Source organism: Nothoprocta perdicaria, unplaced genomic scaffold (genome assembly GCF_003342845.1).
Source record: "Nothoprocta perdicaria isolate Ctin4 unplaced genomic scaffold, notPer1 scaffold_479, whole genome shotgun sequence".
Classification (NCBI taxonomy): Eukaryota; Metazoa; Chordata; class Aves; order Tinamiformes; family Tinamidae; genus Nothoprocta; species Nothoprocta perdicaria.
Window position 1 is genome coordinate 75084 of NW_020455731.1, and position 19154 is coordinate 94237.

A 19154-nucleotide genomic window follows, 5' to 3' on the forward strand; every position below is an offset into this window, starting at 1 on the left:
GACACACGCAGAGAGCTGTGATGTCCTGGGACACACGCAGGGAGATGCGACATCCCAGGACACGTGCAGCAAGATGTGATGTCCCGGGATGCGTGCAGCGAGATGTGATGTCCCAGGACACGTGGAGCAAGATGTGATGTCCCAGGACACATGCAGCGAGATGCGACGTCCCGGGACACACGCAGAGAGCTGTGATGTCCCAGGACACATGCAGCGAGATGTGATGTCCCAGGACACGTGCAGCGAGATGTGACGTCCCAGGACACGTGGAGCAAGATGTGACGTCCCAGGACACATGCAGCGAGGTGCGACGTCCCGGGACACACGCAGAGAGCTGTAATGTCCCAGGACATACGCAGCGAGATGTGATGTCCCAGGACACACTCAGGGAGATGCCATGTCCCGGGATGTGCGCAGTGAGATCACAGAATCCCAGAATGTCCAAGGTTGGAAGGGACCTCTAGAGATCATCTAGTGCAACCCCCTTGCTCCAGCAGGGACACCCAGAGCACGGGGCACAGGGCGGCATCCAGGCRGGTTTTGAAGACCTCCAGAGAAGGAGACTCCACAACCTCCCAGTGCAGCCCATTCCACTGCTCTGTCACCATAACAGTAAAGAAGTTCCTCCTCACCTGGAGAGTTTCGCCTCACCTGGAGATGCGACGTCCCGGGACGCGTGCAGCAAGATGTGATGTCCCGGGACACACGCAGCGAGATGTGACATCCCGGGACACGAGCATTGAGCCGGTGTTCCTGGCGCTCACCGGGAGCCCGGGGCGCTGCASGTGTTAGGCTCAGCCTGGGACTCGTCCTCTCCCCAGAGCCCTGTGCAGGAGCCCGGCTGGGACCCCCTTGTGCGGCCGCCGGGCCAGGCTGCTCTGCTCCTCGGCGCCCCCAAGACATCTCCGCTCGGCTGCTACCCCCGGGATGCCCTGGGGCTTGGGGGCTGCTTTTGGTTGAGGGGTCAGGGAGGAGGAGGAGGATGGTCACAGTTCTGGGGACAAAAACAGAAAATAAATCAATGCAGGAAGGAGATGGCAGGAGCTGCCTTGTCCCGGGTTATCAGGGCAGTCATTCAATGTGTTTCCAGGGTCTGTCCATCAAGACATCAGGAAAGTCGTTTCGACACTGCCTTAGGGCAGCCGTGATGTTGGAAGAAATAACTCAGAGTTTTCTTGGGAAAAAGCCGTGTCTTTGCCATAGTGTGCAACACTGAATATAAATCTAGAGCGCCACAGTGGGCAACTGGATCCAGTTTCTTCTTCCTCAAGTTCATATTCACATCAGTCTTTTCTTACGCTTAAAATGACCGTTCAACAGTTTGATTCCTTCTTTAAAATCTTCTTTCCAGCCTAAATATAAATATATGTCCAATTGATGTCCATCAGCTGTTATTCTAGCAATGTCTTTACATTTAATTAGGTCTGGTTCCTCCTTGGTGTTTGGTCCTTTCAGCTTATTTCTGTAAAAATGAAGTTCTTAACCATCAACCCAGTTACCATTTCTGGCAAATTTCCTGATATTTTTGGTCTAGTTTCTAAGAATTACTCCTTTCAGATGAGCATCGCTTTCTGGAAATACAACTTGGTAGATTCCTTACTTGTCAGAAGCAAGTCAAGAACGGCCGCCTGCCTTCCTGAGCCACTGAAYACGTCCCTCAGCTGCTTCATTTGGAAGTATCTGGATCCCATGTTAGAGTGTCCATGATCCCGTCTAGTCTGGGCCTGGCAAGCAGGTCTTCGATGAGCTCTATACGTTTTTATGTTGAAAATAGGTGGGTTCCCAGTGTGCCGCCAGTGATGAGCAGAGCACTCTCTTGACCACCGTGTTTCTGTCTGTCACCTGGAGAGTTCACGTTTTTCAATGTTTGCATTTCACTGGTTTTGCACCTGGGAAGACGTCCTTAGGGGCTGGGTGATATCGGGCTGTTCTTCAYGAAGCAGCTGGCAGGAGCTACCGACTCTGCAGTTGACTCAGGCACCAAAGGAAATGGCAAAGAACTTAGTTCTAGTCCTTCATTTCCTTTGGTTTGTTTTGATCTTGGCAGAGTGCAGAACTCCCCCCGGCTCTTGGTGTGATCGCRGTGAAAGTCAAGGCTTTGTGGGGAGGGCTTGAGGAAGACAAGGGTCCTGCTTCTCCAGCAGCCCCTGGTGTGGCCTGGCCTAAGGCAACAGGACACGGCGTTGGGGACAGTCCCTCTGCAGCAGCCGCTCTCTGCTCTGCCCTCCGGTTCCAGGCACCTGCAGGAGAGCAGATTTGCTCCTCTCCAGGTGCCTCTGTGCTCTTCTTTCACTTGCCTCCCCTGCTCCTTGGCCCTGACAGATCCCTGAGTCCCGTATCTTGCTCCCTTCCCTCCAGCCTACCACGCATCCCACATCTTCCCTCTCGYGACCTCGACAGCACGAGCAGTTCCTGCCGGTGTCCCGGGTAGAGGTGGTTGCATTTCAAGTTTGAGCAAAAGTTTTTGCTTTCGGAGCTTGGGCCCAATGTGGTGTGTGGAGGTGGGAAGGAGGAAGGAGAGATGCCTCTCTATTGTGCAGCCACAGTGTTGAGCCTGAGTGCAGAAGGGAGCAGAGGAGGGAGCCAGCGGGACAAAGCAGATGGCTCCTTCTGGCTCGTGGCTTTGCTCTGCTGGTGGAGACCCACCAGCCGCCCAGGGTGCTCRGGAAGAGGGGCAGTTCTCGTTGCCACCTGCCACCGTGGGGTGGCCCCTAATCTGCCAGGAGCTGTGTGGAGTTAGACCCCAAAGGGAGCCGTGTGGTAGGGCTGTGATAGGGGCACCGTCCTTGCTTCTCTGTCCAGTCCCATCCCACTGGTTCTCCATTTGCTTTGTGGTGGACATTCCTTCTGAAATGTTCATGACAAGCAAACTGACTCTGGGTCTTGAGATGCAGCTGAGGGATCAGCTGTGCAAAAGGCCTGGTCTAAATGCGTTGTAGCTCCGGTCCAGACACCCCGGCTCATGCAGATGCGTGGGAGATGCATGCACAGCAAGGATGAGCTCCTGCACCCGTTCCGCCCATCCCTGCGCTCCAGGGTGGTCTTGGCCTCTCGCTCCTGTGCTGACTGGTAACCTGTGTCCCTTCCCTTGCAGCTGACACTGACTATCGTGCGGCAGACAGGGGGGCTGGGCATCAGCATCGCAGGGGGCAAGGGCTCTACCCCCTATAAGGGTGACGACGAGGTAAGACCCTGGGTCGGTGAAGCACCCGCTGCAGGGGCTGGTTCTCTGCCAGGAGGTCGATGTGCCCGGCTATCGGAGCTGGGGCCGGGTGGGAGCCGTCCTTGACCCTGCCAGGAGCAGGAAGGGCTGCACAAGCTGTTGCCTCCGGGCCCCACATTCCGGTGCTCCAGCCCACATGGAGCAGGAGTGCGGAGCAGCCTGTGTGCGCCCAGCTGTGCCCACATGTGCAGGACACCAAAGCRGGAGCTGGGGTCGCCTTCCGTGCCCGTGGTAGCGACGGTTGTTCCTGCTCCCATCCCACTGGAAGAGCATTGGGTGTCGTCCCCTTTGTCACCTGTTAGATAGCCCTGCAAGGAGACTTCCTTCCCCTTCGCCCGGCTCCCGCACAGGGGGGCGCGTCTGTCCCATTTTCCCAGTCCGGGATGCTGGTGGTGAGGGGTTTAGCGTGTCCTGGAACCTGAGCAGGGCTGAGCGTTCTCCCTCCACACCCTCCACGCTTGAGGAACGGGCTTCACCTCTTCTAATATATAGGGTGTTTTGTTTTCAGGGCATCTTTATCTCACGTGTGTCAGAGGAGGGCCCTGCAGCTCGTGCCGGGGTTCGTGTTGGGGACAAGCTCCTGGAGGTAAGAACCTACGCGATGTGACAAGCGGGTGAGCAGATCCAGGGGTGACTTGAGAGTTCAGGGGAGCCTCAGGTCTGGGGTTTACCTGTGTGACACGGGTCGGGAGGCCAAGTTAAGCATAAACAGCTGTGCAGGAACAAAACAAAATCCCTCAGCTCAGAGAGCTGCTTGTGCAGTTTACGTTACCATTGATCCGTTGCTGTTCTATAAGGATAGAAATTGCTCCTGCAATCACTGCTTCCAGCTCTGAAGTGACAGGCAAGTAGGGATCTCAAGCAGCACGTGCTGGCACCTCCACACACCGACCACCCAGCCTCCTTGGCCCTTTCTGCTTGCTTATGTGGGCAAAAAGCACCCCGTGAGACAGGTTCATGACCGCGCTGTGCTCGGCTCCGCRTGTCCCCAGGTGAACGGCGTGTCCCTGCACTGCGCCGAGCACCACGTGGCGGTGGAGGCGCTGCGCGGCTCGGGGAGCTCCGTCTCCATGACCGTGCTGCGGGAGCGGATGGTGGAGCCCGAGAACGCCATCACGGTGACGGCGCTGCGCCCCGAGGACGACTACAGCCCTCGGGAGAGGCGAGGCGGCCTGCGCTTCCCAGAGCGGCCCGAGCCCGCGCCTCCCACCCAGAGGTTCTCCGCCTGCCTCATGCGCAACGAGAAGGGCCTGGGCTTCAGCATCGCGGGTGGCAAAGGCTCCACGCCGTACCGGGCGGGTGACACGGTCAGTGCTGAGCTGGGACGAAGGGCTCGGGCAGTGGGCTCTGCCCGCCCGCGGGAGCAGCGTGGCTTGTAGCCCGGCCGGGCTCCAGGGCTGCAGGCAGGCGGGCTGGGCAGGCATCGCTCTCCCTGTGCCGGGAATCCGTCCCAAGCTGGGCACGGAGGTGGGGCTGAGGCRCCAGTGACACTTAATCCCTGCCCCTGGCCTCCTGACCACACGCATATCCCGGGCTGTTGGCCATGTGAAGGCTCGGCTGCAGCCAGGGCTTCTGCGGGTGGCTCTGGAAGCGCAGAGGACTGGAGGCAGAGGGGTGACGGGTGGGAAGGGGCTGGGACTTACCGAGTGCCAGGCAGCGAATGCGTGTGCCCGCAGCCGGCTCTGACCTTGCTCGCCGTGTTCCAGGGCATCTTTATCTCGCGGATTGCAGAAGGCGGCGCAGCCCATCGGGATGGCACTCTGCGCGTAGGAGACCGGGTCATCTCGGTGAGTGCGGCCGTGTGGGGAGGGCAGCGGGGCCTGGCAAGGGCCACCGGATTCGTGGCTCYTGGGGCAGCGATTGCAGGTCCAGCTCCTCACACTGGAGCTGCTTTTCTGTCACTCAAGCTGCAGTTTTGGGGTCCTTTTCTTCAGCTCCCTGGCCATCTGGGAGGGCATTTCAACCTTGGTGGCTCTCCCCCTGCCCCGTCAGCAGCTTGTGGCTGGCGGTGGCTGTAGGCAATGCCTGCCCCTTTTGGGGGGGAAAGCCCCAAAATGCGATGTCCAAGCACTGCCCCAAAGGGCTTGCGTGCAGCCCCGCCGGCYGCCCGGGTCCCGTGGCCCTGCCCTGGCCCTGGCTTCTCTCCAGAGCCTCCGGAGGCCTCTCCTGCCGTGCACGAGGACACGTGGGACCCTTCGGGGCACAGTTGGCACCCGCTGCCCCTGGAAAGCAAAGTGAGACGGAGGCGGGCAGGGTGCTGGGGGCTCGGCTGCAGTCCGCCCTCTGCCCCCTTGAAACGCTGGTTGCCGGTGGTGTGAACCCAACCGCTGCCGTTAGCCACCGARCCTCTGCGCCTGCCTGCGACCTGCTGCCCGTGGTGCGCCGGGCTGCCGCTCTCCTGCCGCTCCAGAGCCCCTGCATCCCGCTGCTGGTGGTGGCTTTCCGGCGCAGCCGCTGCGGTGCGACACGCGCTCCCGCAGGGCTGCCGTGCGTAAGCACTGAGACAGCCTCGTCAGTGCTGGCTTCTGTCTGCTCTATCCCTAGGCTGGGGGCTGTGTTGTATTCTCTGCCGCACAAAGTTTTAGTGGAGTTCTGGACCACGTTGGCAGCCCTGCCTCGACAGGGGACCTCAGGTGGTTCTGCCCTCTTCTTCCTTGCTCGTGTTATCCTCTGCCCCCCAAATCAAGCTAGCCTAATCTGCTTAGTTCCAGCTCCCATTTGGATGCTGCACCGGTATGGAGGCATGACTGGGAGACGTAACTCCTGGCGCTCAACCCGTTGTGTGGTGTTGAGTGGCCATTCCTGTGGCAAGAGAGAGACACAAGAGCACGGAGTAAAGTCTGAAGTGAAACCTTCTTCCAAGCACCCCCTATTAGCTGTTCCCTTTGTTTGTATCAGCAGCGTCTTAGCAAAAGCAGATCTAATTCCTAGAAACAGCTTGCAGAGTCTTCAGATTGCTCTGTGGGGGCTCAGGGCTTGCAGAACTCAAGAGCATTRATAGATTTTGGTATGGATTAAGGCCTTGCTGCCTTGCTGCGTGAGGAGCAGTCGCTGCACAGAGAGGAACCGTGTCCCCGCTTGGGAGCCGCCGGCTCCTTTGCTGCCCAGGATGAGGTGGGTGTTGAAGCAGGTGGAGGCTGAAGCCCCTGCCCGCGTTGTCCCCTGCGGTGGCCAAGGCTGGCGCTGGCTGATGTGGACGGGGCTGCTGTGGAGCTGCTTGGCCCAGGGGCTCAGGGCGCTGAGGGTCATTGCAGAGCAGCGCCTGGCCAACGCCACCCAAAGCCGCGTCCGGGCAGCGTTGGCTGCTCCTTGCTGGAAAGCCTCCCGGTGTCCGATGGTGCCGGGATGTGCTGTGCAGGCTGCAGGTGGGCCCTACATGTGCTTTAGGAAAGCAGCAGGGCCCTGCCAGGAAGCAGGGCTTTCCTATGTCCCGTTTGCCAAGGCCACAGTCTCCTGGTCATGCCTCCRTTATCTCTTTGCCAAAGATCTTTTTCCTCCTTAGGGAAAGAAATACAGCACAGCTTCCAATTCTCATCCTGTGCTCRAAGCCACCCTTGCCTCCTCAGCGGGGAAGGATGGGGACAGCTCCCTTCACTTGCCGCGGGGAGCTTTGAGTATATGGATTGAAGAGCCCAGCCTAGATCTCCTCAAAGTTAATACCCCACAAACCTCAGCTGGGCTTGACTGCTGACCTGCAGACCTGCCCGTGCRCCAGGCTCTCCTCTGACAGAGCTGCGTGGTGCATGTCATGAGAGCAGCAGTAAGGGGCGGGCTGCAGGGGGGTGCCAGGCAGTTGGGGCTACGGGGAGCACCCCGCCAGGCAGTGATGGGACAGTTTATTGGGGCAAAATTGGGAGCAGAATGAAGAAAACTGCCTCTGGAGTGAGGGAGGGCAGCAGCAGCGCTGGGTGGAGGGCAGAGGCCCAGGTTATTAGGCCCAGGTTATTAGGCTCAGGTTATTAGGCCCAGGTTATTAGGCCCAGGTTACTAGGCTCAGGTTATTAGGCCCAGGTTACTAGGAGGTTTTCCAGAGCTCCAGGACACAGACCTGTGCGGGCCCTTCCATCTCCGCCGGCACGGGATGGCCAAGCTGCTCTCTGTGTCCTCCTCCTCCTCCTCCTCCTCCTCCTCCTGCTAAGCAGAGGCGTGGGGATGAAGGCCGCGGAAAGCCGGCGGCCCCGAAGCTTAAAAGGCAGCAGGACTTGCTGGGCAATGGAGAAGTTGGGGAGGAAAAGCTGTGGCAAGTGCTGGACGTGATCGCTTTTGGCTCGGGCAGGTACCTTGGTGTATGCACGGGTGGCCAAGCCCAGTCGTTCCTACGTCCTTGCCAGTGGCACAGTGCTAACAGAGTGGTTTTCAGAGGGGAAGGGATGAARTGCAGGGTTCCTGCTCCTACTGCAGATCCATCTCTCCAACATACTTAGTCACACTGCAGTGGAAACGGCCCAGCCTCTTCTCTTGTGCCTCATCTTTGTTAAAAATTGCCTGATCGGCTGGGCTGGAGGACCCCAAGGGGTCCTTCCTTCCCCATCCCCTGGGTGTGAGGATGCAGTTCCTCCCCATTGCCTCATTAGCGAAGCTGAGCACGCTTTCCCAGCGTGAGGGAGCAACCAGAATCCCAGAATGGTGGAGTTTGGAAGGGACACCCTTCCCACAGAGACACCCGGAGCACCCGGGCGCATCCCGACGCGTTGGGAGCTCTCCAGAGCAGGAGCCTCCGCAGCCTCCCTGGGCAGCCTGGGCCAGGGCTCGGGCACCCTCACACTCCACTTCTTCTTCCACCCTCCCAGTCACCTTGTTCTTCCTCACATGCACATGGAGGATGGACACGCAGTCACACACACTCCTGCATGCCCCAGGTGGACACGGGCAGGAACCCACCGTACAGACACCCACATAAGTAAAAGCAGCTCTCATACAGAATCATGGAACCACAGAATGGTTAAGGTTGGAAGGGACCTCTAGACATCCAACCTTCCTGCTCGACCAGGGACACCCAGAGCAAATGGTACAGGGTGGCATCCAGGCGGGTTTTGAAGACCTCCAGAGAAGGAGACTCCACAACCTCCCTGAGCAGCCTGTGCCAGGGCTCTGGCACCCTCACAGTGAAGTTGTTCTTCCTCACTTGGAGACAGAGATGATACAAGGCGTCAACAACACTAATGACTTGACCCCTTCCTGCACGGTGGTTGACGGTGTTTAAAGTTTGCTAGTGAAACGTATACATGCACTCCCTCCCTTAACTCCCACGAAAGGTCACAGTTACACTTCAGTCTGTTGGGTCTTTCCAGATGATAGTTTCCCACTTCAGTTTCACTAGTAGATCTCTTCACATGTGCCCCCACAGAATAGAGCCTAAACTTAGGGTAAATAGCAGTAGTATTTAATAAAAAGATAGAGCAGCCTTTGCTGATCATGGACGGGACTCGACCAGACAAATGAACCGGCTACCCTGCTTGCTTGTGATCRGCCTCTTTTATGCTCCATGATCTCTACTTTGATGTTTTCTCTCTGATCCACTTTGACCCCCTCCCTTTCCCCCACTTGGGATCCCTCCCTTAGGTATCCAATAAGGAATTCTGCACATTCCCACAATCACCCCTAGGATTTCCTGCTAGTTTGTTCTTTCTCTTGGCACCAGTTTTAATTGCCTGTTAATATTTATTAATGAGTTTTTGGTCAAACCAAATTCAAAAAGAATCAGAATTATCTTTAAGTGATTCATTTAATGATCCATCAATCCATGTCTTGCTGGTCTGACTGTCTGTTGTTATCTCCAGTTCCTTAGAGCTTGTGTATCTTTGTGTTTATATTTTACCTCTCTCGCTTTATGCCCTCCCTTCTATGCTAGATAACCATTGCTGGGTATGCAGCCTCCCCCGTGCAGGCTGGCACGTCTTCGTGCCCCTGTTTGACACCTCTGGGCTGTGCCACAGGCGSCCTTTAGGGGACAGTTCTCCAAGAGGAGGCTGTGGGGCTGCGCGGTTCCTCTCCTTGTCACCTCGGGGTGTGAGGCTGTCTCGCTGTCTTTATGTGTGTGACCAGAGGTAGGTCTGGCAGGCAGGCTTTAGTGCGGAGAGCCGGGAGTACGGCACAAAGACCTTGCGTTAGTCTGAATCATAGAGTCACAGAATCCTGAAGGSTGGAAGGACCTTTAGAGATGACCCAGTCCCACCCCCTGCACACGCAGGGTCACCCAGAGCATGGGGCAAGCACAGAGCTTGGACACATCCAAGCAGGTTTGGGAGGTCTCCAGAGCAGGAGCCTCCACAGCCTCCCTGGGCAGCCTGTCCCAGGGCTCTGGCACCATCACCGCCAAGAATTTTTTCCTCAAGTTCCTGCGGAACTTTTGGTGCTTCAGTTTGTGGCCATTTCCTCTAGTCCTGTCGCTGGCCACCACTGCAAAGGGCCACCCCATCCTCTTCATTCCCTCCCTTGAGGTGTCTCTAGACACTGCTCGGGTCCCCCCTCAGCCTCCTCTCCCGCAGGCTGAGCAGGTCCAGCTCCCAACCTTGGGGATCCTGCGCTTGGCTGTGGATCACAGGGCAGGTCTGGTGAGATGCCCCTGTGCTGGGGCAGCGGCGCCAGCCCGCCTGCGCTTAGCTTTGCCCCAGGGCTGCTTCTCACGGCCACATTTTGCTCTTGTTGGCATCATTCTCCTGCCTTCGTGCCCTTCTCAATAGTCCGTCCCTCAGTATTCCATCACATTTATGGAGACAGGTGCATCCCTTCAGCCTTTGATATTCTAATCAAGCTGCTTTAAATCTTGCTTTATATTAACTTGTCTTAGCTTTCTTTAGCTTGCTTGCTTCACATTAACTTGCATTGGCAAGCATTAGCTTGCTATATTGATTGTATTAGCTTGCTTTACTTGCATTAGCAAGCATTAGCTTGCTTTACATTAACCTGTACTAGCTTTTTTTTTTTTTTTTTAAGTATAAACGATGGGAATAGTACGCAGGGTGTTTTGGGTGAGTTTTTGAATCAGGGCCCTTTACAAACAGCATTGCCACTTCCCTGTACATGCTGGAGATACCTCCTCATCCAAAGCACCATGACTGGTGGTTCCACAGCAGGACTGGGGTTGCATTCTTGAGAAGACCTGCCAACGCTCGCTGGAGAGCGTTCGCTTGCCCAAAAGAAGCCCAGTTGTGCGCCGGGCAGCCGGGCACTGCTGCCGGCAGAGTCTCCTTCTCAGTGTTTCCAAATCCGCCCGTACCCAGGGGACGGGATGTGTGAGGGGCGGCAGCAGGGGACTGACCCGAGCGGCTTTAGTGGCTTCAGAGGGGCGGTTTTAGTGTGGCCGCCGGCCGCTGGTGGGGCCGGGTCCCAAAGCTGCCCTTGCACCTGGGCTCGGTTCCGGCTCTGCTCGGCCCCGATGCTCCTGGGGCTCGGGGCCGTGCTGAGGTGGGACGGGCGGCCGAGCTGCCTGCGCGAGGGCTGCAGCCCGACTGGCTTTGCGCCCTCGGCCGTGTCCCTTGGCTCCAGGGTGCTTTGGCAGCAGCTCTAGCAGGTCCCCGAGGAGGGGCAGCACTGTGGCGGGGGGCCCTTCGGGGCGCCCAGCCACGCGCTCACCCCCAGGGCGCCCGCGGGCAGCGCTCTGACGCCGAGTCTGCGGGTCGTTCTAGATCAATGGGGTAGACATGACAGAAGCCAGGCATGATCAGGCCGTAGCGCTGCTTACCGCGTCCTCCCCCACCATCGTGCTGCTGGTAGAGAGAGCGGGCGCGGAGCAGCCCGGCGAGGGAGACGCGCCGGCGGGGCCGCCCCGCGCGCGCATGCACTCGCCCCCGCCGCCCCCCGGCCCCGGGGACAGCCCGCCCGAGGAGGCGCCGCCGCCGCCGCACAGGAGCCCGCTCGCCAAGGGCCTGGACGAGCAGTACCCCGTGGAGGTGAGTCCGGCACGCGGCATGCGGACACAGCGGGCGCCGGAGCCTCCCGCGGCTCCTCGGCCCAGCTGCTCCCCGAGTCCCTGTGRTCCCATGTCTCTCTTCTCTGTGACTCACTCTGCTGCTTCTTCCCTCAAGGAGATCCACCTCGTAAAAGCCGGGGGGCCCCTGGGACTCAGCATCGTGGGCGGCAGTGACCACTCCAGCCACCCCTTTGGCATCCACGAGCCAGGGGTCTTCATTTCAAAGGTAGGGTCTGCGTGGGCAGCCTGGCGATGGACGTCCGTGAGTTGCTCGATTGCTGGGGCCAAGAAAAAGGATTTTGAAGTAAGACCCTGGTTGAAAAGAATGCAAAAAGTGGGGAATAGGGAGGAGGGATGAATGTATGTGAATACATACCTGAGGGCTGTGCTGCCATCCAGAGGGACCTGGACAGACTGGAGGACTGGGCGGYGAGAAACCTCATGAGGTTCAACAAGGGCAAGTGCAAGGTCCTGCACTTGGGGAGGAATAACCCYGGACACCAGTACAGATTAGGAGTGGACCTGCTGGAGAGCAGTCCCGCAGAGAGGGACCTGGGTGTCATGGTGGACGACAAGTTGACCATGAGGCAGCAGTGTGCCCTGGTGGCCAAGAAGGCCAATGGGATCCTGGGGTGCATTAAGAAAAGCGTCTCCAGCAGGTCGAGGGAAGTGATCATCCCCCTCTACTCAGCCCTGGTGAGGCCACATCTGGAGAGTGTGTCCAGTTCTGGGCTCCCCAGTACAAGAGGGATGTGGAGCTGCTGGAGAGAGTCCAGCGCAGGGCTACSAGGATGATCAGGGGCCTGGAACATCTGCCATATGAACAAAGGCTGAGAGAGCTGGGTCTGTTCAGCCTGGAGAAGAGGAGGCTGAGGGGGGACCTCATCAGCCTGTATAAATACCTCAAGGGAGGCAGTGAGGAGGAGGGGGGCAGCCTCTTTTCAGTGGTGGGCAGGGATAGGACTAGAGGAAATGGCTTCAAACTGAAGCATCGGAAGTTCCACAGGAACTTAAGGAAGCATTTCTTCACTGTGAGGGTGACAAAGCACTGGAACAGGCTGCCCAGAGAGGTTGTGGAGTCTCCTTCTTTGGAGATCTTTAAAACCCGCTTGGATGCAGCCCTGTGCCACGTGCTCTGGGTGACCCTGCGTGAGCAGGGGGGTTGGACTCGATGACCTCTGAGGTCCCTTCCAACCTTCGGCATTCTATGATTCTATGATTCTAATACATGCATTGAGGGAGGGAGCAGGGAGGAGGGGGCCAGCAAGAGGAGATGGCCACAAATGGAAGCATCAGAAGTTCCACAGGAATTTAAGGAAATTTTTCTTGACTGTGAGSGTGCCTGAGCCCTGGGACAGGCTGCCCAGGGAAGCTGGGGAGCTCCTGCTCTGGAGAGCTCCCAACCCGCCGGGACACAGCCCGTGCCCCGTGCTCCGCGTATCCTGCATGTGCAGGGGGTTGGACCAGACGACCTCCAGAGACCCCTTTCAASCTCAACCATTCTGTGATTCCATGAGTCTATGAGATTTGGTGTTCATCTGAGAGATAACGGTATTAAAACACAGGGCAGAGCTTAGAACAGGAGAAAGGCAGTCATATTAAAGGGCCTGTGATAATCTTCCATGATGTGCTAGATGATTTCTTTTGTGGCTTTAATAATATAAATGAAAATCCCACTTGAAAGGCATCCCATAGCAAATAACGAGTACTACCAGCAGTACCAGTTATATCAAGCTTTGTCAGATGGCTGAAAATTTCTGTTTCCTTTTGGGCTGTGTCCCAGGCTTCCTGCTCTCCTCAGGTGTGAGCAATTTTAACGTGCAGTTGTGTGACAGCAGCTCATTTTTGCTGGGTATTTCCCTGTCTGCTCTCTTGCCTTCCACGGTTCTGGTGATTCAGCACTTTATTCCCATGCCTCAGAAGCTTCCTAATTAATTACAGCGCACCAGTAAAAGGCATGTAAATGCACACACAGTGCTTAGTGGATGGGCTTGTGATGGCTTCCTCAAAGGCATTCATACATTAACTCAGCAGATTCTTTGCAGATAAATTATCTCCTGGTTACAGTTGCAGAGAGAGGAGTCAGAAGAGGCCTCAGAAGGTGTTGGAAGAGAGTCTAGGAAAGAGTGATTATTATCCCTCACTGTTTCCAGGAAAGCTCTGATGTTTACTTGGTTGCTGTTCATGGGGTTTTGTTTGTTTGTTTTTCCAAGGCTGCCTGCAGCTGCATCAGGTCTATTTATAGAGAGGTGCAGTTTGCTCTCCCAGTTGTAACCATAATGAACGTTGGCAGGTGATTCCGCGTGGGCTGGCGTCGCGCAGTGGGCTCCGCGTGGGCGATAGGATCCTGGAGGTGAACGGCATCGACCTGCGCCATGCCACCCACCAGGAAGCTGTCAACGCGCTGCTCTCCAACACACAGGAGCTCACGATGGTGGTGAGGCGGGATCCACCTCCACCTGGTATGCAGGTAGGTTCATTACTGGGGGAAATCACTCTTTTCCTACAGAAATCCCACCTTTSAAGGCCATTTCTTATTGAGCTGGCAATTTGGGACTAGGATACAACCAAAGTTCTGACCAGAAGCTTTTTCCTCTTGTGGCAAGACCAAGTCTCTTATAAGTATGTCCAGCTGGGAATTGTGCAGCAGCTGTTGCCCATGATGACATTGTAATCAGTGAATATCAGGTTTCATGAAGACTAGACTTAGAAGAGGAGACAGAAATAGAAAGAAAAGGGAAGAGCCAGATCAGACAGGCCAAACGGAGAMCTGGCTGCAAGGCAGAGCCAGAGGGTTGTGCTGAGTGGTGTCAGGTCTATTTGGAGGCCCGTAGCTAGCAGTGCTCCCCGGGGTCAATAGTGGGTCCCGTCCTGTTCAGCTGCTTCCTGAGTGACTTGGATGAGGGGACAGCATGAAGCCTGGTGGTCCTAGTCCCAAACCAGGAGCAGGAGCTGATCCAGCACCTGTGGGATCAGGAGAGGCTGGAGAGGTGGTTGGAGAGGAATCTCATGGGACTGCAGCAAGGCCAGTGCAGGGACCTGTCCCTGGGCAGGAGGAGCCACCGCAGGCACCAGGCCRGGCTGGAGTGACCTAACGGAGGCTTCCTCTTGTGTTAGAAAGGACTGAAAGAGCTGGGCTGGAGAAAGGAACCCAAGGGGGTCTCATCCACACTTGCTGGTGGTCCCAAACTGGGAGCAGGGGCTGATCCAGCACCTGTGGGACCAGGAGAGGTGGTTGGAGAGGAACCTCGTGGGGCTGCAGCAAGGCCAGTGCAGGGACCTGTCCCTGGGCAGGAGGAGCCACCGCAGGCACCAGGCCAGGCTGGGGACCCGCTGGGGGACCCAGGCTGGGGGACCCGGTGTCCTGGGAGCATTGGGAAGAGTGTTGGAGGGAGCAGATCCTGCCCCTGCGCCGCGGGGTGCAGAGGCCACGTGTGGAGCTGGCTCCAGTGCTGGGATCCCCGGGACGAGAGGGACGTGGAGCTTCTGGAGTGAGGCCGGGGGGCTCCGGGGGTGACGGGGTCCTGGAGCCTCCCTGCCATGAGCAGAGGCCGTGGGAGTCGGGGCTGTCCGGGGCAAGGAGGAGCCCTGGGGACCTTATCAGCATGTCCGGGTATCTGAAGGGAGGATGTAGAGAGGATAGGGCTGGACTTGTTTCAGTGATGGCGAGCAACAGAATGAGAGGAAAAGGCCTCAAACACAAGAAGTTCCATCTGAACATATGAAGAAACTGCTCTACTGTGAGGATGATGGAGCAGTGRAACAGGCTGCCCGGAGAGGCTGTGGAGCCTCCATCAGAAGCCACCTGGACAGGGCCCCGAGCAAGGTGCTCAAGGTGACCCTGCTTGAGCAGGGACGGGGGCAGAGGTGGGGAGAACTAGATGATCTCCAGACGTCCCTTCTAAACTCACACTTYTGTAATACAGTGAAAAAGAAGCAATTGAGGCAAATAAGTGAAAGGTACAAATCACAAAGTCCCTTTCAGGGTTTTTAGAATATGGTCAGTTATGAGAAGTATGTTTTTCCTCAACAATTTCAGTCTGAACCCAGAAACAAGATCTGTTCTGTGTCCACAGGAAATATGCATTGAAAAGGCTCCGGGAGAAAAACTGGGCATCAGCATCCGGGGTGGAGCAAAAGGCCATGCCGGGAATCCCTTTGATCCCACTGATGAAGGCATCTTCATTTCTAAGGTACCAGACCCTCGGATCTTCAACTTAGCTTCATGCAAGGGCTGCTAGGGAGAAAAGTGATCCCTGTGGGAATTTCTTCCATTTGCTGTCTTCACTTTTCACTAGATGTACCATTTTTCCCAGAGTTTTGTCCTTCCACTGAAGTGTATGCATGGGTACCTTTTCATATTTTCTTCTCTACAACAGCTGCAAGATTTCTTCATTTCTGATGTTTGCCTCTGTTTTGCATTTCTTGCATTTGCATTTCTTGCATTCTTGCATTTCTTCTCTTGCAGTTTTTTCCATGAAATGAATGCACGTTCCATAATTTTCCTCTGTATTCTCATTGCTTCCCCCGAGTGCTTGTGACTTTCTGTCTACTCAGCCGTGCCTGCTCTTCCCTCCTTTCTTGAAAGCATTATGCATTCCTTATTTTTATTCCTGCCCCGTGTATCATGTGTAATTCTACTCCCTTTCCTTACTAATTCACTGCTTGTGTCCATACTCCTTTGCAATGTCGCTTTYCCTGAAGGTGACACACATTTCTTGTCAACAATATATTCTTATATGTGTTTATGCTCCCACCAAGAACTGTTGCATTTTCTTTCTTGGTAGCAAGAAAGCATCATGACCAGAGGTGTAATCTTTGGACCCAAATCATTTCCCATCTCTTGCTGCTGACCAGGGTGGATTTTGTGGGGGTTCATGCTAGCACCAAAGGTTCCCTCTCTAGCTGTGTTTTGGTAGGGAGGAAATGCTGCAAAACCTTAGACATCTTAATAATCCTTGCTGGATAGTGGACACTCCACAGCTGCTAGTTAATCTCCTACAATGACTTGCTTTCAATGAAAAGGGATATTCAACGTTTGTTATCGCTTTTGATATCACTTTTTTATCTGATTTTTAAACTAAAAGAGTAAGTACCCTCTGTGAAAGTAATAGTATTTTGTATAACTGCAATATTTGTAATAGTGGTGAAAGAAAACCTAAGATTCTTGTAATCCAAAATAGTTTTTAATGATTAGTCTTGGTTTTGTCTTCCTCGGTGTTTCAGCATGTAGGTTTTTGTCAGGCTGGCAATTTAGCCACATTGCGGGGTTAGTTTGCCTTTTTTAATCTTTTTTTTTTATCGCTTTAGCTTGCCCAGAGCCAGAGTGTTTCACTTTTCTGCTTTGCTACTGACTGTGTCCTTTCAGCCTGGTCTCTCTTACCTGCCCCTCACGATTGTGTGTTTGCTGATTCCTTTTCTTTGCCTCGGGATACCTCCTGTAACAGGCAGGGCTTGTTCTCMTTGATGTTGTTTGGGTGTCTGGCTGCCACCTGCTTTCCACTCAGTCTTTCTGAATTTGCATTTCTGTTCCRTACCTTAATTATCAGTTCTTTTATCTTTAATCTGGCTCATTTTAAACCCTTTTTGATGAAGTGTTACAAGTTGAGGACCATGACGAGTGTTAATTATACCTACAGTTTGAAATTCCTGATCTGTCCCAGTGGGGATAGCACAGAGTCCCCCAGTAAACGTATGAGTAGTACAGCTGACAGGTGGGATAAGGACACGTTTCTACATTAACTTCACCTCCTCCCATTATTTCTGGGTGTTCTACTGTCACACTTGTGCACTTGCTCTCCCTGGAAAAGAAATTGTGAGTACTTGGTCTTTTTCCATTGAGCTGCATGGGGCCACTTTGTGCATGCACAGGCACCACGCACACTTACTTGTTTTCCTTTTCAGCCTTGAGGGAGGTCTGCATAGGCATGCATGGCTGCCCTCCCTCCCCCAGACCGATGAGAAAGTGCATGCAGCATTTTCTTCTCCTCTTTTTGTAGGTACTTTGTTAAATATACATCATATCCGGTGTTTTTTTTGTCCCAAACAAATCTCATAAACCAGCCAAACACTCATGTTTGCTATTATTTTTCATTTTCACTCCTCCCAGTAGCACACAGTTTGCAGTTATCCTTTCTTTCCTTCCGATAACACCCGTGCCATCGCACTCTCCTTCCCACCTTGGCAGCCAGTCCAACATGTCTTTGCATTTGCTTTTGTCTCAGATTTGCAGGCTTTGGTCGAGATCCCTGATGTTTGTGTATTCCTCTGCAAAGCCCTCGTGTAGCCCTGGYCCTAGTTTTCTTCACCAAGGCTCGTTGTGTCGGTTCCTCAGCCTTAAGAGGGGCTTTTGGACTGAAACCATTCAGTTGTGTCTGGTCCTTCCAGCCAGTCCTGTGGGTGCCCAGCCCCGAGCTGGGTGTCTGGTCTGGCTGAGCGTCTATCTGTGTCCCATTTTGTTCCAGGCTTCTCGATTTCCCTTTAAAACAGTAATGGTGATTCTCTCCCTTTCCCCAAGGCTCTCTGTCTCCTGTGTTTCTGTCCTGTTCCTGGTAGCACCTTCTTCCAGCTCTGTGTTGCTCTGTTGTTTCTCACTTCTGCAGCTTGCGTGTTTTTCCTATAGCAATTTGCATGTGCTCTTTTCTTTCCTTTTTTTTCCCTGCCAGTTCTGCAGTCTCTTTTCCCTGCCCTCAAGAGCAAAATGAGCAAAACCTTTATGTTTAGTTCCTTTGTTCTGGTGACAAAGCATGCGTCCTCCTTCTCAAACTTCTGGATGCTTGCACTGTTTGGACAAGCTCTGACTTCGTGCACCCCACCGACGTGTTGCATGTAGTGGCTTCCCCTGGGGACAGTCGTGTCCCTGAGGCAAGGATGAGTCCTCGTGACCTGTGGAGGGAAGAGAACAGGAGTTCCTGCTTCTGTTCCTGCTATTTCTGTGATAAAGAGGAGGGGAAATGACACATGTGTGTAATTTGTCATGTCTGTATCTACTGTGAAGACGACGAGCAGTCTGTGCAGCATCTTTACCTACACAATTACGTACTCATGCTTGTGTTTTCCTTCTCCCGTGAAAGGCTGCACACTGCTTGCTCCCTCTCCTATGTCCCATCTCTCATCTCCTTTCCCTAACACCAGTTATTGTACTTTCCTTCCTCTGAAAACAAGTYGCAGACGTGTGAGCTTTCTTTTCCTGCCTCACTGACACACCACAGCAGCAGTTTCCTTCCTTGGGGCAAGACATTTCAAACACATACTCCTCTCCTGTAAGCAATTTCTTCTGYACCCATTTCCTCTGTGAACTTCACACGTTCTTCCTTTCATCCCCTCTCCCGAAGTGTGTGGATACTTCCCAGCCCTTCCCTRTCATGCACCCCGTGTCTTTCCCCCCTGCTTCCTTCATTCATTTTCACTCCTCATTGCTCCTTCCTGCTGCTCCTCGTGCCCTCCCTTCCTGCCTCCTCGGACCAGCTCATGATTCTCCTGCTCCTCCTAGGTGAGCTCCTCCGGGGCTGCCGCCCGCGACGGCCGCCTGAAGGTGGGCATGCGCATCCTGGAGGTGAACCACCAGAGCCTGCTGGGCATGACGCACACGGAGGCTGTGCAGATGCTGCGGGGTGTGGGCGACGCGCTGCTCGTGCTCGTGTGCGACGGCTTCGATCCCAAGGCCGCGGCTGCCATTGAGGTGAGAGCTCGAGGGCGGCACCGAGCTCTGTGCCGTGCTCTGAGCCGGTCCCACGGATCCCCCCAGCCCCTTGCAGCAAGCGCGGCCTTTTCCAGCCTTTGGGAAAGTGTGAAGAAACGTGCCTTTGATTTTTGACTATTTTGCTTTTTAAGTACTAGGTTCTAAACTCTGATCTCATGCTAAATGAACTGGAGCTTCAAAGTCATTTTCTCCTGGGCATTTTATGCCTATTTGTTCTTTACCAATGTTGTTTTTGAAATTCCTTTCCCTTTTCCCCTCTTCTTCCCCTCTTCTTCCCCTCTTCTTCCCCTCTTCTTCCCCTCTTCTTCCCCTCTTCT

At 54.9% G+C, this 19154-nt stretch overlaps 1 protein-coding gene across 1 annotated transcript in view; it reads left to right on the top strand.

Moving 5' to 3' along the window:
* Nucleotides 1-19154, top strand: part of SCRIB (scribbled planar cell polarity protein) — a 75925-nt gene that overhangs the window by 22695 nt on the left and 34076 nt on the right. The window contains exons 16-24 of the mRNA XM_026047111.1: nt 3095-3184; nt 3732-3809; nt 4216-4530; nt 4930-5010; nt 10852-11115; nt 11251-11361; nt 13429-13605; nt 15212-15328; nt 18628-18816. Of these exons, the coding sequence (XP_025902896.1) occupies nt 3095-3184; nt 3732-3809; nt 4216-4530; nt 4930-5010; nt 10852-11115; nt 11251-11361; nt 13429-13605; nt 15212-15328; nt 18628-18816 (1422 nt within the window). The remainder of the gene's footprint in view (nt 1-3094; nt 3185-3731; nt 3810-4215; nt 4531-4929; nt 5011-10851; nt 11116-11250; nt 11362-13428; nt 13606-15211; nt 15329-18627; nt 18817-19154) is intronic.